We start from the raw sequence: 27,175 nt of genomic DNA on the forward strand, positions 1-27,175 counted from the left end.
GTAAAGTGAATACTAAAAATGAGAGAGTATCAGCAGAATTCTCACTGCTTATAGCGGAAGCAGTACCCGAAGCATCAGCATTACGAACAAGCTACAGCTAAAAGCATGAATAATAATGCTGAAAGAGATAATCCAAGTTAGTAATTTAAATGCAAAACAAAAAGCAGCCACTACCAAGATACACACCACATATAGCAACATTTTTCATTTGCTAAGAGACAAGTTATCTTCCACAGATATCAGGAGGTACAAAATCAAACTGCTACCGGAAGCACAAAGGTAAAGTGATTTGGTCGCAGCTCTATCAGATATGACAAGCACAAAAGAAAAGTGTGTGCAAATTGTTGCATATTGAGAAAGTACAGTCTGCCAGCTACCAGTCTCAAATGAACGTAGCACTAGGAAGGTCGCTTTGTATGTTAAGAGAGAGGATGCAACATTGTGTAAATAGAGCAGAAACAGATTGGGGCAGTTAGGTTCTGAATATGGTTTCCTATTACAATATGACTATGCACACCACAACTGAATATACTCCACATGAACTGATTTTTGGAAGAGAGTTTAACATTCTGGGATACTACAAAAGGGTGAGACCAGTGGGATGTATAACTTTGATGATTATGTTGCAGAACTAAAAGAGCATATACAAGAGAGACACTGATGTGTAAGAGAACAAAATGCGCAATGCGAGATCAAGAAAAATGAGTATTACAATGAAACACAGAATCCAAAGCAATTCCATTTTGGTGATAATGTTATGTAGTTTGATAAGGGTGCACAACAAGGTACATCGCATAAATCAGATACTCGTACTCAATGGTGAGGTCCGTACACAGTGCTATGAACAAAGGGACCTAACGTAGTAATCTGTCAAAAATGAAATAGACTCTTTACCATCCATCCAACAAACTGAACAAGTTTTTCTAATATTAGTTGGAGTGGAGCAAATTGGACAACAAAATGAATGGAAATAAAAGTTCAGTTGGCACCCAGACTGTACTATGACAACATGAGCAAAGTACAAATTTATAGTGTAACTTGGAGAATAGTAAGTTACTTCACTCTGCTAGAGCCGAAAGAGTAATCTGAGCAAACTGTAGTTCTTGCAAGGCAAGCAGATGAATTCTGTAAAGAAAGATTGACAGTACTGAACAATGGCATGTGGGAAAGACTGAAAGAACACAAGGTTTAATTAAACAATTAGCACAACATGAATCACATCTCAAGAAATGAAGAATCTTGAACTTTGTGGGCAAAGTCATGTAAAATCTTGTTTGGTACGTTAGATGAAGACGATGCCACTTACTTTAAGGAGAAGGCAGATGTGCTATAAGGGGAACAAAAACAGCTGCTCAGACTTTTGAAGGAGCAAATAATGACAGTCATAGAAACTTTAACTGGTTTTAATTGAACAGTAATCTCCACAGTAAAAAATGAAGTAACTATACAGCAGGGAATGAAACAGTTAAGACAACATGTAACAAAGTACAAAAACAGAGCTGACAGAGGGTTGCAGAGAGCAATTTTGATGACTGTTAACGAATAACTTTACAGCTTACAGGTATTTTCAACGAATTAGGGTGGTAATATGGTATGTTAATATCAGCAATGGTAAACACTCATAAGGATATTCTGTAACTGCATCTGGTCAATCCAGTTCACATTGTAAAGCACTTAGAACTTATTAAGGGGTATCAATGACAAGAGGTTACCTGTCACCCTTATGTCAGATAGCAGGTATCTACTGATCAGAGCTGCTGACCTGGATGTTTACATTGCGGGAACATCTTAAGCTATTTGTTAAACATCCTATTCGCAGAAGACAATGGGTTTGAATTGTGCAGAATATGACAGATGCCATTGGAACTGGATGGAACAAAGCATTTGTTTCTGTGCGAGATGCTATACAAAATATCCGACAATTTCACTGTACTAGTCAAACCAGTATGGCATTCTGATGCTGGCTGTCCCGAGGTACATGTCTCACAAACAATTATGTTGGATGAACATCCGCAACTGAGCATTATACCAGAGGTTGAAAATGCCGCTTCAGTTGTAAAGTTCTTTCATTATCACACAACCGGTTTCGGGCTCGTATAAGCCCATCTTCAGATGTCATAACTTGGTGCTGGGGCCCCCAAGCACCGTGATGGACGTGTAGTAGGCGCAGTGTGCTACCTATCAGCGTAGAACAGGGAGTAGCAGATGGGAAAGAGGAGGCAAACTGGTTCATATGTAGCACACCATGCCTAGTAAATGTCCATAGTGGCACTCGGGGGAGGGGGGGGGGGGGGGGAGGGGGGGCGCACCAACAAGTTACAACACCTGAAGATGGGCTTATAAGAGCCCAAAACCAGTTGTGTTATAATAAAAGATCTTTACAACTGAAGCAGTATTTTCACCTTCTGGTACATGTCTTAATTACTGTGGAAAGAAAGTTGCATCATCTTTGACAGATGCAGTTGTGCATTGTAGTGGTGCATGTCAGGACATGTTTCAGTGCTTCTGCGAATTGTCAAATGAATAATGTAAAGAAGCAACAGATTTGCACCAAATTCTGTTTCAAGTGCAAGACATCTGCAGCTGAAACCCAATGCATGCTGACAGAGGCATTGGGTGAGACTGCACTGAGTCAAGCAAGAACATCTGTTTGGTTCAAGCACTTCAAGGAACACAGAATTTATGGAAGATGACAAACATTCTGGTTGACCGTCAACATGCACACTACTGGAAATAATCATGAAAGTGCATGACGTGATTCACGAAGACCGAAAGCAGACAATTCACAATGTTTATAACGGACTTGGGCTGTCGTACAGTAAATGTGAATGAATTCTAGCTGATGAGCTAATGCAAGCTGAATTGCAGTGAAGTTTGTCTCTCGTCTTCTCAGAATCAACCAATGAAATGTCAGGATTCAGACATGCACTGAGCTGCAAAAAAAAAAAAAAAGAGAGTATACAAAATTCTTATCCAGAGTCATAACAGGTGATGGATTTTTTGTCTACAGTTATGAACCTGAAACAAAGCAGCAATGAACACAATGGAAAACGCCATCCCCTCCAAGGCTGAAAAAAGCTCGACAAGTTCACAGCAACATGAAGTCAATGTTGATCATCCTATAAGTATCGACATTTGAGAACTGTGCATAAGGAGTTTGTGCCACTGATCAGACTGTCAACAGGCCATTTAACTGTGAGGTTTTGAGGTGGCTGAGGGCCAATGTTCTGCACAAACAGCCAGACTTGTGGAAAAAGAAAGTCTGGATGGTGAACCATTACAATGCACCCATGCACACCTCGCCTGTTGTGAAGGAATCCCTGGTCATGGTTTGCCACCCTCCCTGCTCGCCAGACTTACCCCTGTGTGACTTCTATCTGCCCCTGAATATGAAAATTACATTGAAAAGGTGATGTTTTGACTTGAATTAAGACATCCAGGTGCAATCGCAATGGCTCCTGAACACATTTCACTCTGCGGATTTCCAAGAGTGCTTCCAAAAAAAGGGGACAATAACAGGATCATTGCATACATACCCCAAGATGACTATTCTGAAGGTGATGGAGGACATTAGGATGTAAGTATAGTTTTCTGATTTTCACAATGAAATTCTCAGATTTTTGGGTATCACCTCATACACTGCACCAGAAAAGGAGCTACTGCTAACTGATGATGCAAAATGGCAGTATGCGAAGCTGAGTAGTGAGCAGCCACATTGCAAAACAGTAGGTTAAAATCTCAAAATCAGTAAGCAAGTTGTTATACTTTTATTTACGTATGTCCACAAGTTGTGTAAGGATAAAATGTCACAACTTGTCCCAAAAATCCTGAAGTAATTAATAGTATTAAATGAAAGTCTGTGGAAGCCACCAAGTAATACAATGGCTGTTTGTTGCCCCAATGGAACTAGATATTACCGTCATCTATCATGATGGTAAGCCCACCGATACTGTAATACGAGGCATAGGAAAGTTGAAATTTCTGGGCAAACGAGATGGATGCACTGCTCAAATGATTATTCACTCTAAGTATGTAATATGAACCAATGCCACCAGTACTGACATTGTACCTAATGCATGGAAATCAACTGCTGCACTGTAAATAACAAAAATTAAAAATTACAGGAATTTACACCCCAAAATCATTAAACTCTGGCAAAGTTAAAAAATTTTAAGTTGAGTGGTTTTTTGGTTTCTATCTACTTCACAAAACTAAATTGCTTCTGAGAATAATAATAATAGGTGCTCTAAACGAAAATCTAAGGCTGACACTTGAAATTTACACTTTTGTAATAAATTTTGAATTCCATAGCAAGAATGACAGAGGAGATAGCGGTACTGTCTGATTAGAACTAAATACACAGTTTTTGAGAAAAATCTTAATAGGGATCAGACACAGGACCAACCAAATTAATTAAAAAATGGGACTGACTATGTTCGTAACAGAAATGTCTCACAGTCACAACCTATAAGGAGCGATCACAAAGTTTCCGTTTGAGGGTGTTACTGCATATGAAATGTAGTGTGCCTCCAATGTGGTAGATAAGCCACGACATGTAGGCAAGGATCAGTGCGGCATTCGTATTTTTCTGACGTGCATACAGTAAATGCAGAAACTTCAACTATGGTGACATTACTACCAAATGCGTCCAAACAGGAGCAATGTGCTGTTATTCTTATCTTGGCTGGCCAAAGGACAAACACCAAACAGACCAATCGGAAAATGAAGAGCTGTATGGGACAGCATGTCAGTTGAAAACCACTGTTGTGAATAGTGTGCCAAAGGGTGCTGCTGCTTCATGATAACTTATGGCCCAATATCGCAAATGTCGTAACACATTAGTTGTGCCAACTCAAATGGTAGCACCTGCCCTATGTCTGCCCCTGGTAGCTGAGTTGTCAGCGTGACAGAATGTCATACCTAATGGCCCGGGATTGGTTCCTGGCTGGGTCGGAGATTTTCTCCGCTCAGGTACTGGGTGTTGTGTTGTCTTTATCATCATCATTTCATCCCCAACGACACAAAATTTATTTTAACTAATCCAGTATTTTATTGACAGCCATACTTACCAGGTTGCCTTTGTATATTTATTTGATCTTTTTACCATAGATCACTCTGAATGAACACCCCAAGATGTTTAACAGTTTGACTGATTCCAGTGTTGCTCTGGTAATATCTTCACAATTGAATAATACACTATGCGATCAAAAGTATCCAGACACCCCCAAAAACATAAGTTTCTAATTTCAGGTTCATTGTTCTGCCACCTACTGCCAGGTACTCCATATCAGTGACCTCAGTAGTCATTAGACCGGGAGAGAGGAGACTGGCGCGCTCCGCGGAACCCACGGACTTCGAACGTGGTCAGGTGATTGGATGTCACTTTTGTCATAGGTCTATACGTGAGATTTCCACACTCCTAAACATCTGTAGGACCACTGTTTCCAATGTGATAGTGAAGTGGAAATGTGAAGGGACATGTACAGCATAAAAACGTACAGGCTGACCTCATCTGTTGACTGACAAGAGACCGCCGATAGTTGAAGAAGGACGTAATGTTTAATAGGCATACATCTGTCCACACCATCACACAGGAATTCCAAACTGCATCAGGAGTCACTGCAAGCACTATGACAGGCAGGAGGTGAGACAACTTGGATTTCATACTCGAGCAGCTGTTTATAAGCCACACATCACAACGGTAAATGCCAAACGATGCCTCGCTTGGTGTAAGGAGCATAAACATTGGACGATTGAAGAGTGGAAAAACGTTGCATGGAGTGATGAATCACAGTACACAATGTAGCGATCCAATGGCAGAATGTGGGTATGGCGAATGCCCAGCGAAGGTCATCTGCCAATGTGTGTCATGCCAAGAGTAAAATTCGAAGGTGGTGGTGTAATGGTGTGGTCGTGTTTTTCATGGAGGAGGCCTGCACTCCTTGTTTTGCAAGGCAATATCACTGCACAGGCCTACATTGATGTTTTAAGCACCTTCTTGCTTCCCACAGTTGAAGAGCAATTTGGGGATGGCGAATGCATCTTTCAACATGATCGAGCACCTGTTCATAATGTACGGCCTGTGTCGGAGTGGTTACATGACAATGACAGCCCTGTGATGGACTCGCCTGCACAGAGTCCTGACCTGAATTCTATAGAACTCTTTTGCGTTGTCTTGGAATGCCGACTTCGTGCCACGCCTCACTGACCACCGACATCAATACGAATTCCAGCATTACCGATGGAGGGCATCACAAACTTTTAAGTCATTTTCAGCCAGGTGTCCGGATACTTTTGATCACATAGTGTATACAACGAGTTCTCACTGTGAACAAGTTTTCTGTCGAATAATGTACCCTGTACAAAATTCTATGAAGATATCTTTTATTTAATGGCTAGTATGAAAGGACTGCATCAAAGATTTCATTAAGTCAAGACACATGGCACCTACAGCATTCTGGATCCTGCGAATGAGATGTCTGAGATGAATTTTACACCACTAATGTTTATGGAATCAAGTGTTGATTCTCACTGAAGAGTTGCTCAATCTCTAAAAGAATCAGCACATGTTTACACAACACATGTTCCATAATTTTGTAACAAAATGATGTAAGAGATCTATAATACTTTACATCTCTTAAAAAATTGCATCAAAAACTGGAACCTTTTTTCCATCCACATAGGATATTTGACAGTACACAAACCTACAATAAACTGCTGCTTGAAAATTAGTCTCTTTCTTTTTTTGCACAACTGATTTAGTATTTAATCAATCGAGTAAATCACTGGAGTTTCCTCTCTCAAGAGATACTGATATTGCAATCATCTACCTCTGTATCTATCATTTTTGTAATAATGGGAAAGTGCAACAGTTGTGCAATCTTCTTCAATGAAGCGACTTTAGAATACAGACTTTGTCTTTTGTCAAACTCATTATCACCTTCATTACCATACCATTGCAATCAGCAAATGAGTTGAAGGATGAGTTTATTACATGACAATAAGTAAACCAAAACATCCCCACTTTTTTCCCTTGCAATTTAGCAGATAGTATTTTGCAAAACATCTACACATCTTGTGTAGCTCTTCCATGCTAATTTTGGCTTCATTTAAAATTTGTTTGTATGCAGAGCTTCAGCTGTAACTGGGCATTGCAGTAGAGGTTGAAGATATCACTATTCAGTTGTAACTTTTTTTATTTGTTTTTTATTATTTTTCAATTCTTAAAGCACGACCTATTTTGGACTCTTAAATGCCCATCATCAGGTGTGATAACTTAGTATTGTGACCTTGAGTGTCATGATTGATGAGTACAGGATGCAGTGTACCACCAGCGAGTGCAGAGCCTGGAAGGAAACAGAACCTTACAACTGAAGCAGTATCTTTAACCTCTGCTTTTGCAGTAATTTTGTAACTTTGTTATTAGACCCTGGTGGGGACTTTCTAATATGATACATATTGCTCTAAGGCAAATAATGAAACACTTTCACATCTGAATGGCATTGTTAAATTTGGTTTCACAGCATAAACAAAAAGAAAACTTCATATAGACAGTATTACAGCAGAGAAGAAAATTAATTATAATAAGATCAAAGAGATGGATTATCTGTATGCTTACTACAGGCATGATCATTCAATTTGTGCTTAAAAGATTTTGATGACCACAACATTTGTTGGACTGGGCTGACTACACATGGTATTTCCCTCCTGTTCTTGTGTGAATCACCACAAATTTTGGAGACAAAGCCATTTACAATTGCCTGTCGTGTGATTCACAAAAAATCTTTTGCATCAATGTATACAGCCCTTCTCAGTTACTTGTGGGATTACAGTGGAAAACATACTGCTGATACTGATTTCATTCATTTGACCACACAACTAAGTCCACTTGACGACATCAGGGTGCATCTTTTTTCTTTCTATCATCTTGTCTACCGCAACAGGAGTGTGACAGTACCATTTATGTGAATTTATCGATGCAGTGAATATAAGTTACCGCAACAGGAGCGTGACAGTACCATTTATGTGAATTTATCGATGAAGTGAATATAAGGTACTTAGTAATTTTACAAAGCATCAATGAGAGAGAAGAGCGGTGGAGGAAGAGTAAATGAAGGACAACAAAAGAGGAGGGGAGGAATATTCAGATTATATAACCTGTCGATGACGAGGGCATCAGAGATCGAACACATGAAGGGACCACTGAAGGAATGAGAATGAATTTGGCAGCATTCTTTTCAAATTTAGTGATCTAGGAAACCCAAAATCTGAATGGTGAGATGAAAATTTTAATCCTAAATACAGTAGGACTAGGATGGTAAAAAGGAGGAGGAATGTGTGTGTGTGTGTGTGTGTGTGTGTGTGTGTGTGTGTGTGTGTGTGTGTGTGTGTGAGTGAGTGAGTGAGTGAGTGAGTGAGAGAGAGAGAGAGAGAGAGAGAGAGAATGCGCACATAGCTCAAATAATTTAACTAAATCTATACAAACAATGTATACACTAAAATAAAACCAGAAACTATACTTACGAAGAGACGCCCCAGATCCTACTTTATGTCGAGCTAAAGCAGCATACTGTGCTCTTGCCTTGGCACGTTGGGCTGCCTGCAGATCAATAGCACTATTAGACCGGAGTGCTGATGGGCCAGGAGCTGAACCTCGACGTGGTGATCCATCTGCATAAACCAAGATAAATTTGTAACATTTAATACGTTACGGATGAGAGACATTGTTTTGAATGCCATGCTGACTGATACTTAACAGTGACTACGTCAAAAAGACATTCTTTCAATAGTGACATTTCCTAGAGTACATGTATCTTGAAACTTAAAGCTTTTCGAGATAAATGGAATGTTTCCTGGTTACCATCTGCAAGTATCACATTTAGTGAATCACTGCCAGTGATATACATGCAAGTTAATCATCAGAGAGAACAATCAAATACTTAAAAAATGTAGCTTCATCAGACTGTGTATACTGTTTGGTTAGGGCATTTATTTGTATGTAACACGTTGGTTTTAGCAACTTAAATGTATTTGATTTGTGCTGTGATGTCTCAAAGATTTTCAGTAATTTCTTTCCACAGCATATCTCTCCTTACACTATAGTTGATAGTTGCGTCTTTGCTGTGTGAACAAAACAAATATCTGTGCCTATAATGCTCAGCAATAAAGATTTGCAAAACATACTATATATAGAATATATGTAATTGCCAATGCCCCCCCCCCCACACACACACACAGACAGAGAGAGTCAGTCCTGGTGCTGTGGCCTGACTCAGGTGAGACGTTCACACGAAGTGGAACAAAAAGGACAAGAGGTTTGAAAAACGGGGCAGGTAACAGCTAGGAAAGAATGGCAGCAATGGAACAAGATAGGAATGTGCCACCAGCGAATTCACCCTGAAGCAGAAAGGGGAAGTCCATATGGTACACATGATGAAATAGGAGAAGTTGGTTAAGGGGTAATGGGTGAGAGCCTAGAACAGAGAAAGATGGAAATGACAGAGAGAAATAAGTGGGAGCAGATTATGAGATAGAAGACTCTGACTAAATTCAAGTGTTGGAGAGAGACTGAGGAGGGTTTGGGAGGGAAACCCAAGAGACAGAGTTGACGTGGTTATGAGGAATGTGTTATCTGATATTGAGACCTGAACTTTTTTGTGATCAAATATTATGTTCATCTACATATACATCTACATGGATACTCTGCAAATCACATTTAAGTGCCTGGCAGAGGGTTCATCGAACCACCTTCACAATTCTCTATTATTCCAATCTCATATAGCGTGCAGAAAGAATCTTTCATACAAGTTCTGATTTCCCTTATTTTATCGTGGTGATCGTGCCTCCTTATGTAGGTCGGTGTCAACAAAATATTTTCGCATTCGGAGGAGAAAGTTGGTGATTGGAATTTCGTGAGAAGATTCCGTCGCAAAGAAAAACGCCTTTCTTTTAATGATTTCCAGGCCAAATCCTGTATCATTTCTGTGACACTCTCTCCCATATTTTGTGATAATACAAAATGTGTACTCCATCAGTCCTATCTGGTAAGGATCCCACACCGTGCAGCAGTATTCTAAAAGAGGACGGACAAGTGTAGTGTAGGCAGTTTCCTTAGTAGGTCTGTTACATTTTCTAAGTGTCCTGCCAATAAAACGCAGTCTTTAGTTAGCCTTCCCCACAACATTTTCTGTGTGTTCCTTCCAATTTAAGTTGTTTGTAATTGTAATATCTAGATATTTAGTTGAATTTACGGCTTTTAGATTAGCCTGATTTATCATGTAACCGAAGTTTAACGAGTTCCATTTAGCACTCTAGGGACACTTCCCACCCACATAATTCAGACAAGCTGGTAGTGGGCTGAGTGGAGTGACACAGATGGTGCAGGATATGAAGCAGCCATGAAGCCAAATGTGTTTTGCTCAATATCATGCTGGCCACAATTTTGCAGTGTCATCCATTCAAGTGGGCAGCTGATGGGTTGTCAGTCCGTCATAAAAGACTCTGCAGGCATGTGATGCAGTCCAGAAATAAAGCAGAGAAGACTGGTGTATCATTCTAGTGATAAAACAGGTTGTAAATGGGGAAATCCACTGGCATAGGCAACTTTGACAAAGGGCTGAATGTTATGGCATGGAACTGGGACCAAGCATCTCAAAAACAGTGAAGCTGATTAGCGGTTTGTGTGCTACTGTTATGACCATCACTGGAAACTGGTTGGAGGATGGAGAACCTATGAGAAGACAACAAAGTATTAGGACTGGATGGGCATACCTCATCACAAAATGTGGAGGTCGGAGGCTTGGCCAGTCTGTAAGGCAGAATAGTTCGTGTTCTGTGGAAGATCTGATTGCAGACAATAATACTGGTGCTGGTACAACTGTTTTGGAACACACTGTTCAACACACACTTCTGAACATGGAACTTCACAGCAGAAAACCCCTACTCCTTCCCATGTTGCCCCAACAACATCGTCAACAATAATTACATTGGACACAAAATCATTGAGATAGGACTGAGGATCAATGGAAGCACGTCACCTGACTGCCTTAATCATGTTTCTTGTTCCACAACGACTATATTGAGAGTCCACATACATCATCATCCTGTCCAATAGCTGATCAACAGATGCACTGTGTTCAGGACCCAGGCCCATGGGGCAGTACAGTGATATGGGGGACATTCACCTGGGCTTCTATGGGACCTGTGGTAGTAATCGAAGGGACTATGAACACTGGACTACATGAACACTTGCATCTCTCCATGCTTGATGGATCCCCTGATGGTGTCGGAAGTTCCATGCAGCTTTTCACGGATGATGCTGTAGTATACAGAGAAGTTGCAGCATTAGAAAATTGCAGCGAAATGCAGGAAGATCTGTAGCCGATAGGCACTTGGTGCAGGGAGTGGCAACTGACCCTTAACATAGACAAATGTAATGTATTGCGAATACATAGAAAGAAGGGTCCTTTATTGTATGATTATATGATAGCGAAACAAACACCAGTAGCAGTTACTTCTGTAAAATATCTGGGAGTATGCGTACGGAACGATTTGAAGTGGAATGATCATATAAAATTAATTGTTGGTAAGGGGGGTGCCAGGTTGAGAATCATTGGGAGAGACCTTAGAAAATGCAGTCCATCAACAAAGCAGGTGGCTTACAAAACACTCGTTCGACCTATACTCGACTATTGCTCATCAGTGTGGGATCCGTATCAAGTCGGATTGACAGAGGAGATAGAGAAGATCCAAAGAAGAGCGGTGCGGTTCGTCACAGGGTTATTTGGCAATCGTGATAGCATTATGGAGATGTTTAGCAAACTCCAGTGGCAGACTCTGCAAGAGAGGCGCTCTGCATCGCGGTGTAGCTTGCTGTCCAGGTTTCGAGAGGGTGCGTTTCTGGATGAGGTATCGAATATATTGCTTCCCCTTACTTATACCTCCCGAGGAGATCACGAATGTAAAATTAGATAGATTCGAGCACGCACAGAGGCTTTCCGGCAGTCGTTCTTCCCGCGAACCATACGCGACTGGAACAGGAAAGGTAGGTAATGACAGTGCCACGTAAAGTGCCCTTTGCCACACACCGTTGGGTGGCTTGCAGAGTATAAATGTAGATGTAGATGTAGATGGTGCTGGCATCAGCAGGATAATGGTCCATGTCACAATGCCAGAAACATGATACAGTGGTTTGAGGAGCACAATAGGGCTCCCATGTAGATGTCGTGGCCACTAAATTGCTTGATCCAAATCCGACGGAACACATCTGTGATGTTATCAGGAATCAGCACTACACTTCCAAATAGCCAGCCTGTAATTATGGATATTGCATGTGTTATTTGGTGCCCCACACCTCTGGAAACCTACTGATGACTTCTCACATTCATGCCATGAGGAATTGCTGCTATGTTGTGTTTTACAGGTGGACCAAGATGCTATTAAGCAAGTGGCCCTACTGCCTTGGTTCATTTGCGTAAATGGCATAACTGCTTTGAGCAGTTGCCCTGTCTCTGATGGGGTAAGTTATGCTCATGATAGGCCTGGGATAAAATATACTGGATGGGTGTATGGAACATATTCTGCACCTGAGCCTTTCACAGGTATATAACCCAAGTAGTGTGAGTGTGCATGTGCATGTTAAGGTAACAGCCCACTGAGACAAAAGGGCAGCTCGTTTTGTATTATCACATAATATGGGAGAGAGTGTGGCAGATATGATACGCGAGTTGGGATGGAAGTCATTAAAGCAAAGACGTTTTTCGTTGCGGCGAGATCTATTTGCGAAATTTCAGTCACCAACTTTCTCTTCCGAATGCAAAAATATTTTGTTGAGACCAACCTACATAGGTAGGAATGATCATCAAAATAAAATAAGAGAAATCAGAGCTCGAACAGAAAGGTTTAGGAGTTTGTTTTTCCCGCGCGCTGTTCGGGACTGGAATGGTATAGAGATAGTATGATTGTGGTTCGATGAACCCTCTGCCAAGCACTTAAATGTGAATTGCAGAGTAATCATGTAGATGAAGTAGGAAACACATTGAAGCACTGCTACAAGGCAACTCTCTCACTCGGTTGATATCCTAAGAGGATTTCATCAATCAATTTCACCAAGTAAAGTTCCAATATTCCATACTGAATGTGGCCTCTATCATTAAAACAAAAACTGAGTGAATGTACAGTCTATCCCAGCTTTGTGTGCAGATTTGCCATATTAGCTAGCAGCTGAATGATGTTACATGGCAACATGGGTACCTGAAATGTAGACATTTGTAACAATACATAGGATTACGGATTAATGGCTTTACTTACAGCAACAAAAGACTACGTCACCTCCGGTAAAGCCCTGAATATCTGACTAAGTCTAATATATATGTATATGAGGTACCGCGGTACCCCAGAGGCTGCTACCTAATGGAGATTTGTTTTGCCTCAAGAGTCACCCATGACATTAACATGTAGCACATGTTGAGTAACTTATTTTAAAATATATTTTAAACATATAAAAATATTTTAAAACAGAGTTCGATGATCTCAGTAGTTAAACTCACATTCTGTGAGAAATGACATTTTACTATCATGACACATCATGGCTCCTTATGACGTCTACAGCTTATAGTTTTAGTCCCAGTCCCAGTCTGGAACACCCAGATTCACCAAATCAACACTCAGTAAAGACTGGCTGAGTTCCCTTAGGCACTTATCATTTGGCACAGCAATGAGGACTTGTAGATAATTGAATATTGTGGACACAGTGAGCCTTCACCTCGTAAATGATATGATACCTGCTATAACCACGTACATGATATTTGGATACACAATGCAGCACCAGCTGCTGGTGCACTACACTTTGAATATTCCGCCAACAGAACAGCATCTGCGTGGACCAGCCACCAGAGGCCGCTGCAGTGGCCATATGACTTGTGCATATGACACGGCGTGTCACGCCATCTACTGGAGCCCTCCTCTTTATATGCATGGAGCAGCAGACACTTGCTCTCCCACTGTGTTCTTACTTATCATTTGCAAGTGATTATATCAGTACTTGGATTGTTTCTATGTTTGTATTTATGTTCTCAACTGTTGTTCACTTGTATGCGGAAGAAGAATTAACTATGGTTCATTTTGGCCGTACTGTTGTGTGTTTCAACAATACAATACCTGTTATATTAGTTAAAGGAAAACTATTCACTAATTAAAGTCACTGTCTTGAAATTAAGTATCTGTTGTACTCCCCCTCCCCAACAAAAACAAAAAAAACCCACTTGAGAGAGCTAAAACAACACAAAATAATGATGATATAAGAAAATGAATGAAGCACTAAAAACATATGCTCACAGAACAATAATTCATGAGTGTACAGATTTTCAGTTATGCACAACAGAAATAAAGCAGCAGTCACATTAGGTACATTTTGAAAGGGAGAAAGATGGAAGATATGGGTTAAGCCCATAGGTGATGAAACTGCTGGAGACTGCCCTTGAGCTATGCATGGGAAAGAGTATGTCATGAAATTGGCTATGGTGTCTTCAAAGGTACCATCACGGTTTTCACTTGCATGATTTAGGAAAGCCACTGAAAATCTTATTATCTTATTTCTAACCAACAAGACAAGAGATTTGAAGCCCACTCCTCCTAAACGGAGTACAATGCCTTGACCACTCTGCAACCTCGGTGATGATTTTGGAACAAAAGAAATTTACAGTCAGACCTTTTACCACAACAATGAGACTCCAACAAGGAAAAATACAATATCAGAATGCACAGTACTGGAAACATACAGCTACCATTGTATGTTCAACTACAATAAACACTGTAAAACTTAAGGGTCACAAAGGTACACCAGTAAATACTAAAGAATGAAGAGAATGTAGTAAGCCTCTGAGATCTCAAAAGACCTTATATAACTAAGTGAGGTGAAAATTGAAAGGTGGCTCACACTTTAGAACACTAAGAACTATCCCGAAAAGTCTTGATAATCCTGTGCATATTTGTTGTCTACTTTCCTCAAGGGGTTTGCATTTCAGCTTTACTCACTCACTGTTTACAAACTTTACCAGAGATAAGTTTTTTTTATTTTTTTAAAGGACCTTATGGTGTGCAAGGATTATTATAGTGTTACACACTGGAGAGCCAAAGAAACTGGTATACCTGCCTAATACCAGGTACTGCCTCCATGAGCACGCAGAATTGCTGCAAGATTACGTGCCATGGACTCAACTAATGTCTGAAGTAGTGCTGGAGGGAACTGACACCATGAACCCTGCAGAGCTGTCAATAATTCTATTAAGAGTACGAAGGTGTGGAGAACAGCACGTTGCAACGCATCCCAGATATGCTCAATAATGTTCATGTCTGCGGAGTTTGTTGGCCAGCACAAGTGTTACAACTCAGAAGAATGATCCTGGAGCCACTCTGTAGCAGTTCTGGACGTGTTGGGTATTGCACTGTCCTGCTAGAATTGCCTACATCAAACGGAATGCACAATGGACATGAATGGATGCAGACAAGATGCTTACGTACATGTCACCTGTCAGAGTCATATCTAGACATATCAGGGCCCCATATCACTCCAACTGCACATGCCCCACATCATTACAGAGCCTCCACCAGCTTGAACAGTCCCCTTGCTGACATGCAGGGACCATGGATTCATGATTATGTCTCCAAACCTGCACATGTCCCATCAGTTCGATACAACCTGAAACGAGACTTGTCAAACCAGGCAACATGTTTCCAATCATCAACAGTCCAATGTCGGTGTTGATGGGCCCATGTGAGGCGTAAGCCTTTGTGTCATGCAGTCATCAAGGGTACACAAGTGGGCCTTCGGTTCCGATGATGTCTTATTGAATAGTTTGCATGCTGACACTTGTTGATGGCCCAGTATTGAAACCTGAAGCAATTTGCAGAAGGGTTGCACTTCTGTCACTTTGAATGATTGTCTTCAGTAATCATTGGTCCCGTTCTTGTGGGATCTTTTTCTGGTCACAGCGATGTTGCAGATTTGATGTTTTACTGGATTCCAGCTATTAATGGTACACTAGTGAAATGGTTGTACAGGAAAATCCCCACTTCATAACCACCTCTGAGATGATGTGTCCCATCACTCGTGTGCCAACTATAATATGAAAGTAACTAAATAACTCACTTAAATCTTGATAACCTGCCATTGTAGCAGCAGTAACCAATCTAGCAACTGTGCCAGACATTTGTTGTCTTATATAGTCAGTGTCGTATTCTGCCTGTTTATCTATCTCTGTATTTGAATGAGTATGCCTATACCAGTTTCTTTAGCACTTCATTGTATATCACTGGATATTGTACAGAGTGATAAAGAAGCCCACTTACTTTTGAAATTGCACTATTCATGAAATAATGTAGTTAGAGAGAGGGCAAACTGAAATGATATGCGGTTTTACTGAAACAAAACACTAGTGCAGCAACTGGCCAAAAGATGGCGCTGGACAGCAATACATCAGTAACATCGCATGACAATCATGTATAAAATGAGCTGTAGTGAGAGAGAAAGCCAGATGCACCAGCAATCACGGCATGTTGGTTTTATCAGGAATAACACTATCTGCAAAACTTTGCTATCAGAATGGAGAATCCGCTACTGCATCTTTACGATCCTATCAGCATAAGAAGGGTGTTCAAACAGTTAAAGGTCGTCTGACAAGTGTCGCTGTGAAGAAAATGATCACAAAGTTCATAGCCAAACGCTATTTAGATGATCGGTCCGGTAGTGAATGATCAGACTCCAATTGCTACTTCTGCTCAGGTAGTTCAGGAAGAAATGGAGGTATCAGCAGGTTCATCTCTGCATGGTGAAGTCAGCGCTCATGAAGTTGCATGTCGCACTGGCATTCCACGCACTATTGATTAGAGTGTACAAAGGTGTAGCCTCCAATGCTATCCGTACAAAATCCCCAATTGTCAAGAATTATTAGCCACCGATTTTGTCACACGGAGGGCATTTGTGGTGCGGGCACTTCAAAGAATGGGGGATGATGACAACTGTTTGTCTAATGTGTTGTGGAGTGACAAGTCCACTTTACACTTTAAGGGTGTGTCAACACCAACAACTCCAAAATTTTGTTTACCAAAAATCCTAGAACTGTCATGGAAATCCAACTGCATGTCGAGAAAGTCATGGTGTGGCTTGGATGTGCCACATTAATTGTGACTGGACCCTTTTACTGTGAGGAAATGTGAGCTGCTGTTTTCAAAGTGTCAGCATGACGGATTCAAGGTATGCCAATATGTTACAGAATTGCATCATCCTTAGCCTGGCTAATAAACACCTGCTAGAAGGTATGACTTTTATGCAGGTTGGCACTTCACCCCATATTGCTACATGTATAAAAGATTTCTTGTTCACATTGTTTGGCGAGGATCGCGTGCTGAGCTGCCACTTCAGTCATGCTTGGCCTCCCAGGACACCAGACCTCAATCCATTTGATTATTGGTTGTGGGGTTACCTGAAGTTGCAAGTCTACTGCAATCATCTAATCTCATTAGTTGTGCTAAAAGAGAACATCTGACGGCAATTTCTCACCAAACATACTGAGATATACAGCACTGTTCACGACACTGTCCCTGGACTGCAGGTATTGTTGATGAATGATAGCCGACATGTCAAGCATTTGTTAACATTGTCTTTGCTGAAAATAAATTGTTACGCTACTTATTGCTTTGTATCATATGAAGTGCCATCTGTTGGTCATTTTGTGCACCTTTTTTTGCTTTCAGTAGAACTCCATGTCATTTCAAGAATATATGTCAATTTTTACCTCACTACTCACATTAGTCCATGGAATGATGAATTATCGAATGTTAATAGATTTTTGGGTCACCCTGTATAAAGGCATTTAATAAGTGAACATGTGCTGAGTTTATTTTACAAATATGTCATGCATACAATTTAAAAAAAAATACTACTTCATTTGAATTATAATTTTATTGCATAAACCTAATCGGGTTTTCATTTGAACCGTTTTGAAAATAGGCGTGTCTCACTGAAGTTCCTTATTACTTTTGGATGTTCACTGTCAATTTTTTGATTCTGAATTACATCCAGCTGTAGTTTTTGTGTTCTGTAGCTTTCTAGCGTCTCCGGGATATTTAGTGTATGAAAAATGGTCAGCACTTTATTCATGTCTGGTATTTGGCAACATTCCACACAGATGGGTTGTGACAACTGGCTTAACTAATTCTTTAGTTGAAGGGCTGCCATGTGTTCACAAAATCTAATGTCAAAGGCTTTCCCTGTCTTTTTAATATAGAAGGTTCTACAACTACATTATATTTTATATTCTCCATGTTTCCAAAATTTATCTCGTCTGTTTACTATATGTGGAAATGCTATTCCTTGCTTTTCTTGGTGTTGATTTTATGTTTCTCCAGGATTTCTGACTTCCAGTATAAGACAGTACCAATGAATGGTGTGTTATGGGGTGAGTGTTTTTTTATGTTCTTTAGCTTCGTCACACACTTTGTTACCGGCTATGTTCTAATCATTCTGTTACAGTTTCAACTTTGTAACCATTTTTCAGCACTAAATTGCCAACTACTTTGCAATACAGATTTTGTTACAACTGCATCTTCTGACAGGCAGTGTTAGTCCCTATGGAACATACTCTTAAAACGAAAGCAAAGCCGGCGTAAAGAGCCATAAATAAAAACTTGAAGTTTAGTGATTGGTTACATTGTATTTGTTATTTTTACTGCAATTATACTCTTACACAATGATGCAGCATATCAGAGCCCAACGTCATCTGGTAAACAGTAGAGCAACATTAATTAGCATTTAAGCATTCATCACTCTTAATGTCATCATTGTATGAAAACCTCTATTTGTGTGTGTGAAAGGAAGGAAAAATAATTACTTAAGCTGTTACACAATTTAACTCCCTCAAATGACAATCATATTTGCAGTACACACCAAGTAAGGAAGATTTCGGAAGACTACTTGATTCTGAGAATTATCATTCAGATACAACTGCTAAATTTACAGCTTGTCTGGCATACATATCTGGTAATACATATCATAATATTAATGACCAACAGAAAATGAAATGATTAAAATGCTGGAAAGTGGATCATCACTCATTTGATAAATGAAGCTGCAATAGGAGTGCAAAGTGTAATTATCCATACTTCGATTTCTTTAAACGGGAGTAGGCTATTTACCCAATGAATGAACTACACAGGACTAATTCAGTATCAACGTTATGTATGTGACAGCCAGTGTGAACAGTCTCATTAGGAAAGCATAATCATGTGGATCTCGAATACTCAATGATATTTCAAGAATGCAGCTGACTGATGTTTTCTACCACGTACCATATCACATCTGAGTACTTATCAGACACTGTCAGATGAAATGCTGCTAGTTCACACAGAGATGTCTGAAAGGAGTCCACACGAAATACGTATACCATGTGTGGTAGAAAACAACTGGCTGCACTTATAAAACATAACTGGGAGCTGTAATGATTATATAAGCATGAGACAGCAACTAGAGATAGTCCATTAGAGATAGTCCAGAGACAGGATTTAATGGGGTTTGGGAATACCAGTGCTTATAAAATGAACAGTAGTTAACAATAATCAAACCTAAAATACACAAAATAAAGAAATACACACCAAAAATAAGGTTCGATAATGAAACTGAGATAAGATGGAATAATTGTTTTAATCCAACAACAAAGAAATGAACAGAATATACAGATAAATACTTAAAATCGAAGGGTGACAATCAACAACAAAGGTCTCTAAATTGATAGGAAATAGCGCATGCCATTATCTTCAAAGGTAACAAAGATTACAGGTATGATACAAGTGCCAAGAGATTATTCATATCTCATATGCACATGAAGTGGCGCAAAAATTCTACAGCTTGGTGACATGCCATGAATGAGATACCTATTATCATTCTGTATAACACAGTATTGGCATACAACAACAAGGAGATAAAAGGGTGGCCACTGTCTCTCCTCATCCTCACAATAGATGGGTTCATCACATTCTGATGATCTTTCTAAACTATGATTGCCTTCCACCCCCAATCCCTTGAGGTAGGTAGGTAGGTTGTGTGTGTGTGTGTGTGTGTGTGTGTGTGTGTGTGTGTGTGTGTGTGTGTGTGTGTGTGTGTGTAGAGGGGAGGGGGGAGGGGGAATAGAGAGATTAAATGGTGCTGTCATATACAGTCCCACATAAAGTAATAATTGGATACAAAATTTTCCAATTCTTATGCAGAATTTCAAACCTGCAAGAAGATATGGATAGCAAATTTCTAACAAGACACATGCACCTGACATCCATCATCAAGCAGACGACATGATGAAGTTCAGACGTCTTCCATTCTCAACATACATAATACTTTCTCATTTGGTAACAAAAGAGTAAAAGTCAACTGGGGTACAGCCTAAACCAGGATTACCATGATTGTAGTTCCAGTTTCAAAATGCTGTAGAAAGAAAACCACTGCTCAGAATGACATCAAATTTGAACAGCATATTAAAATGCCATTAGAAAAAAAAGAATTAGTTTGTTTCTCAGTCTGTGTCTGAGACTCCCATCACTGTCTCCATGAAGGATTGCACACTCCTGGAAAAGCTCCATCACAAGAATGGTGACTGCACCAGTAGCCCTGCAGAGAATCCGGACACTTGAAAGTATGAAAAACTGAGATCTGATGGAAAAATTGAAAAATTGTTGGAAACCAACAAAGAGTTCAATATAGTTTAGAGATAAATATTTAAAACCAAAGCGCGACAACTGACAAGAAAGGTCTCTAATTGAAAAGGAAATGGCACATGCCTTTACCTTCACAGGTAGCAGTGCACGAGTTCTGCTCAGGTTCTGGAGAAATTGGTTACACAATTCAAAAAGACAGATTCTTTTGAAGTGCAATGTGGCAGAGGGAGGAAAGCAGTTGATCCAATGTCTGTCAAAGACATAATTGCAACACAGCACAACAGATCAAGCAGTATTGTGCAAAAATGCTGCACATGGGGGAACCTCCCCAAACATTGGACATGCTTTGAGCAGTGTGTAAAATTCTACAAAACACCCTGCATTGCTCTCCATACATCATCACCCATGTTAAAGAGTTGCTTCCTGCTAACCTGCCAGCAAGACAAACCTTCAACAGTGTGGATGTGTTGGTAGGATCATTTTTATGCAAGATGGTACTCCTCTGCACATTGTAGTCAGTTAAGCAGCTGCTGCAGAGGAATTTCAGAAATGCTAGAATTATCAGCCATCATTTCCCTAGAGTCTGACCATCCCAATCTTCTGATCTTAAACCGTGCAGTTTCTGTTTGTGGGATTATCTGAGAGGTGTTGTGTTCAATGCTCGAATGTAGTTGAAACGAAGGCATGCACTGAGCAACATATTCTAAATGTCTCCCGAGACACTCCAATCTGTTGTGCAATATGCTGTTTCTCAATTTCAACTTGGGGCAGAAAACAGTAGACAGCATATTGAACATGGCTTGTTTTGGTATCATAACAATTAGAAACCAACGTCATTTTACTTTTGATGCAGTTTTTGGCCACATGACAATTAAAAACTGATTTTTTCCATCCGATGTGGTACGACTTTGATATGGTGTTTTTTGTTGAGCGCCAAACTTATGCAGTCATGCACTTTGAACAGTATGGATGGTGTGACATGCAGCTCAAACCACAGCTGTCACACTGCGATTCCATCTGTCATTTGTAGAATTTTCATGAACTATGTATGTGTGTGTGTGTGTGTGTGTAATACACAGTTCAAACTTGATATCATTCTGACCAGGGGTTCTCTTCCTACAGCATTTTGAAACTGAAACTTTAATTATGGACACCCTGTAGATTACAGTTAAAAGTAACTCAACGAAGCTTTTTTCTGCAAATAAATACAGTGTGTTTCACAGTTCTTATTACAGGCTTTTATAGGTTGCAAAAAGAACTTAGCAGATAAAGTTCTGATAAGAAGTCAATGACTGGACTGTACCATTTGAATGTCAAATAAGATTAAAGATTGAATCACTTTCAAATCTCCCAATTAGTGGTATGCACACTGCAGAGACAGTGAGTTCTGACCTACGTGCTCTATTAGAGCCCACTGCACCGGCAATGTTTCCAGTACTCATCATCAGGTTCTTGTTTATGCAATGAAGGACGTGCTCTTCAAAGTCGAGAGTGCGACACGTCCACAGAGAACCATAATTGACCCTCTTAGCAGTGACATAATAGTTTCTCACAGCCATTGTTGTAGTCAGATGAAAATGGTATGTGATGTCATAACTACAACAGGGACTGTCTTCTCAGTCTGTGTACGTGCGCACCATGAAGAAGAAAATTTAAAAGTGATGTGATATTCAAACTTATTTTATATCCAAATATTACATTTCAGGACATGGGTTCCCAATCAAAATTATATCCACCAACCACTAGAAGCTAGTAACAGAAACTGTGAAACATAGTGAATATGAAAATTGATCTATGTAACTATTCCATTCTGTGGACACCTGGTCCCATCAAGATTACAGCTAAACTCAGCTGATAAACACACAGCCATAAATAAATATCTTCTGCATGCTATAAAAATATTAATGATAGTGTAGTTGATGGTACCTGCAACAGTTCGACCTCTTGGAAAGTCACTTCCAGCTGCCAGCCTACCTCCTCTTCCTCCTTGCTGGTCTGCTATATTGTTTGAATTTGACATTCCCATTTCAAGATTAAGAGCTTTCTTATGTGTACTATCCAGTGAGTTTAATATCTGCTCAGCATTTTCATGAAAATGGAGCCGGAAATGCCAGAAAGCCCTACATACAAACAAAAAAAGCAAACAATTATATACAAAGTACACAACACATGCAAAACATAAAAAGAAGATACAGAACATAGATGTGCACGTAACTTACATGTACATGGGCTCTAATATGCGTCGCTGAGGATCTATGAGCACTTGTTCATCTTTGCTGTTGTGAAACACATCTCCTTCCCCAACATTGCAAAGGTAAAACAAATATGACAATTTGTTTCTCTCTTTCTTTATTTTTCCATCTATTTTATGTTTCCTGTGACAAAAATTTTATTGGAGAAAAACAGCCTTTTAAGAATGATGCAGAATGAAACCAAACTCAATCAAATGACTTACAAAGTAGGTGAGAGCATTATCCTCATTTATGTATTACCTCTTTTAGAAAAATATTTGAACCAATCTAGTATATTTAAAATAGTATACAATGAGTTACATGATGTTAGATGCATGCCAAATACAATCTGAGACTAATCATTAATACTCATCTTACTGTTATGACATATCTTAAGCATGATAACTTCACCTAGTGTGTCATGAAATAACTAAATTACCGTTGTTGTGCACAGTTGCAGGATGAATAAATTAAGACAGTACAAATATAGTTCATCAGGAGAGTTTAACTATCATAGTAACTTCTGCAGTTGCAGTTTAGCATTGACTACCCTTTTTCTGGATTGGTTTTGGCTGTGACATGCCATCCAAAGTGAGATATTGTTGAGTCAAGAGGCATACTAGTCAATGCATAGCTACGGTTTCAACTGAACTGCCTAATGGCAAAATTATATGTGTTACACAATGTAATATCACAGTGATTTAAGTCAAAGAGATATTTCCCATTTTAGGCCTCACGACAAAACATTAATGGAAAGGGCATAAAAATCAGATGAGAAATGTTAGTTCAGACATCCAGTGTAACTAGGAGGTTGCCCACTCTACACACAGTAGTAAGTATCTAGCAACTTTTCTGGGTGTCTTATAAACACATATCTGTTGGGTGGAACTAACTTACTAACAAGGGTGTGCTGGAAAGTAATGCCTCCAAATTTTTTATTCTGCTCTCAATACTAGATGTGGTATTACATGTCATGTATATTACTCAGTCGTTCCCGCTTCGTTGACAAAAACTGCAACCGTATGTCGCTAGAGGGCTCTGAATTGTAGTGCATAACAAAAGATTGTGTAACGTAACTGTGTACGTCAATACATGTGAAACGACGTGCTGTAATCAAGTTTCGAACTCGAAGAGTTTGTCCATACATGGAGCACCATCTCCTTCAGTATGACAATGCCAGACCACAGATGAGTGCCGAGACATCTGCAACAATTCGATATCTAGGGTTCACTATGATAAATCATCCTCCACGCACTCCCGACTTGCCTCATTCCATTTTCATGTGGTTCCAAAACATATTCGATAACTTCACTTTGATAGTGATGAAGCAGAGGTGAGATAGTGGCTCTGTCAACAAAGTCAAACATTCTCATGGTGATGTCAACAAGCTCGTCTTTCGTAGGGAGAAATGTGTTCATCACCAGGGTGGCTACGTTAAGACATAAATATATTGACGTGAAGAATAAAGGTGTAGAATGTTAATCAAATTTGTTTTATTTAAAAACCTTTAAGAGTTAACACACAAAAAAAAATCAGAGACATTACTTTTCAGCACCCCCTTGTAGTGATAATAATCAGAATACCACATCGATGTAGGCAACAATACATAGTATCTAAATGCTTAAATCAGTTATGTCCAAAATTGCGCATTAATTTCAATTGTCATGAGGACTTTTTATAAGGAAATTGAACACAAAGATTTCTTAAGGGTTTCATTAATGCTTAGATGTTGCAATACGAGAGGAAAAATTTACAGCAAACAGCATTACAGACTGACGGACTTATTTTGGAATACATAAATTATGCGTATAAAAATACAAGTTTCATTAGAGATGTATATCAAAAACTTCTCAATAATAGCATGCTGACTATCACAGAATACAACTCAAATGAAGCATTACTTGTATAATTCACTTTCACCTAAGGGAAATATAACAATAAGCAAAGGATAAGGATAAGGACAAGTAACTATGAGATTTCACACTAAGAGATTGAGGGGGGAAGGGGGGGGGGGGGGGATTGCACAACTAACTGACATCACCCTTTATTAACACAATGCAGACAGAAAACTTTATGTTTAAATATATGGGGATAATAATGTCAATGTGAACATTTTTGTTGACAAAGTATATGAGGATAGGCTATTCTCACAAGATCAGGTTTCAGGTAAACTTAATCTTGATAGTATTTGACATGTTGACACTGTGTTCCTGACTGGGACTCATATCCGCATCTCTGCCATTCATGGGCAGCATGTTTCCAATTGCGCTACCTGAGCACACATCACACACTGGCATAAAGCGTTAATCTGCCACCATCTTCTCAGCATTCTCTTCCAAACTATGCATAGGTTCTCTCATGATCTCATAGGATTAACACGTCCAGGAGGTATGCTCAGATAGCACAAATGACAGTTCACAAAACACAGGCACTTGAGTTTGAGCCCCATTACAGCACACTATTTCGACTTAGCACATGCAATTAGAAAATTCAGTCCCAGATACATAACTCCAGAGGTTAACAGGAAACAAAAATCAAAACAGTTAAACGAGTTGAAGCCTACTACCCATAAATATCAGTACCGTATCTTAATCACTGTATTACTTTGGTTTCATATTCATGGTTTGAGGGTTGTGATTTCTCTTCAGCTGCTCTATAAATACATGGCTGTGATGCAAAAATTTGATGAAAGTCTTTACAATCCTCACACCAACATGGGACATGGTGCATCACAAGAACATACGAGGCCTGAGAGTGAAGCATCAGTAGCATGTGGCACCTGATCGAACCCGTTAAGGAAACTGTCTCAGTTTTCAGAAAACAGTGAAAAGGCTCAACAGCACCCAGTTATTCCACTGACAAACCACATTGGCAACTTTCTGTTAGGCACTGTTTTTTTTGAGAGGTAGAGCCACATGGAAAAGCACTATATGAGAAAGAAGGAGCTCTGAACAATTCAATGTTTGGTGTAGATGAATACAGAAAATCTTAATATGTAACATTTATTTAAGTCTGTTAAACTTTGAAATGGCTGGAGAGTTATAAGGTACGATCAGTGAGAGCCTCTCCGTGAAGAGGTTCTTCAATCACACGGTACAAACACTACATCTCCTCTTAAATAGAATGTACACTGCCACAGCAGCCAAATGTGGAGAGTGCCTGTGTCATTAGCCATGTTTCCATAACAGACCTCTTTTAAGTGATTACAGTCTTGGCATGCATTGTAACAATGCACATTATCATGTATTCACTGCTAGTAAAGCCGCAGTTTAAAGTTGTGAAATCCCCCCCCCCCCCCCCCCCCCCAAAAAAAAAAAAAAACTCTCTGCCTCCAGGAGGTTTATAGTCTGCTGAAAAGTACAGTTTCCTGTTATGGACCTGGTAGTGTATCTGTGCAAGGAGCAACTTGTCACACAGAGACCACAGCTACTGAGCGGCATTGCATGCCGGACCTTGGTGTGTACTTGGCCTGCAGGAGGGACAGCAATAATGTATGACAGACAATCCTGAGTGCGAGGAAGTTTATAACTCAACAGGACATGGAGTTAGCAAATATTGACAAACTAAGCATTACTCTACAAATTCTTTTAGAAGAAACTGTGTGTGTGTGTGTGTGTGTGTGTGTGTGTGTGTGTGGTCGTTTGGAAATAGGGGGGAGGGGTGGGGGTATATAAGAGAAATATTAAATTGGTGAGTTAAACAATAGCTGGTAAGTCAAATGTAAGGCTATATTCAGGGTAAATTTTGCAGAATGCCATGACATTGTTATATTTCTACTGGGGATACTTTGCTCCAATGCATGATTTGACTTTGCTGGAAGGTCACTCAAGACTACAGTTAAGTGTGTAAGCAGTGTCTATGAGTCAGAGCTATTGCCACTAATGTCTGGCCCAGTCGAACTATTGACTTCAAGTAATGTAACTCCCTCCCATCACAAATATTGACATTTCATCTCATACATGTGTGAGTCTCCTGATGCCAATGCATCATCCATGCACTGTCTGGTGATGGAAAGTACAACAGTGCTACTACAAAATCTGCCTTCCCATGTTGAGTTTGTTTCAAATTAATATAAAATTACTGTTTAATGAAATAGGAAAACAACAAATATAAAATGTGTGTACCACATCTCCAGGATGGTTGTTCCTGAAAAGGCACACAATCAGATCTTTGGGTGGTCACTTACCCAAGAGAACTACACAATCAATCAAATCAAGATAGGAGGATGAAAATGGGAAGCATTT

At 39.7% G+C, this 27,175-nt stretch overlaps 1 protein-coding gene across 1 annotated transcript in view; it reads right to left on the reverse strand.

The window, feature by feature from the left end:
- Window positions 1-27,175, reverse strand: part of LOC126471122 (CLIP-associating protein 2-like) — a 231,815-nt gene that overhangs the window by 93,679 nt on the left and 110,961 nt on the right. Inside the window, exons 14-15 of the mRNA XM_050099204.1 lie at window positions 22,627-22,820; window positions 8,524-8,670 (exon numbers count right to left, since the gene is read on the reverse strand). Of these exons, the coding sequence (XP_049955161.1) occupies window positions 8,524-8,670; window positions 22,627-22,820 (341 nt within the window). The remainder of the gene's footprint in view (window positions 1-8,523; window positions 8,671-22,626; window positions 22,821-27,175) is intronic.

This window comes from Schistocerca serialis, chromosome 3 (genome assembly GCF_023864345.2).
Source record: "Schistocerca serialis cubense isolate TAMUIC-IGC-003099 chromosome 3, iqSchSeri2.2, whole genome shotgun sequence".
NCBI classification, from domain to species: domain Eukaryota; kingdom Metazoa; phylum Arthropoda; class Insecta; order Orthoptera; family Acrididae; genus Schistocerca; species Schistocerca serialis.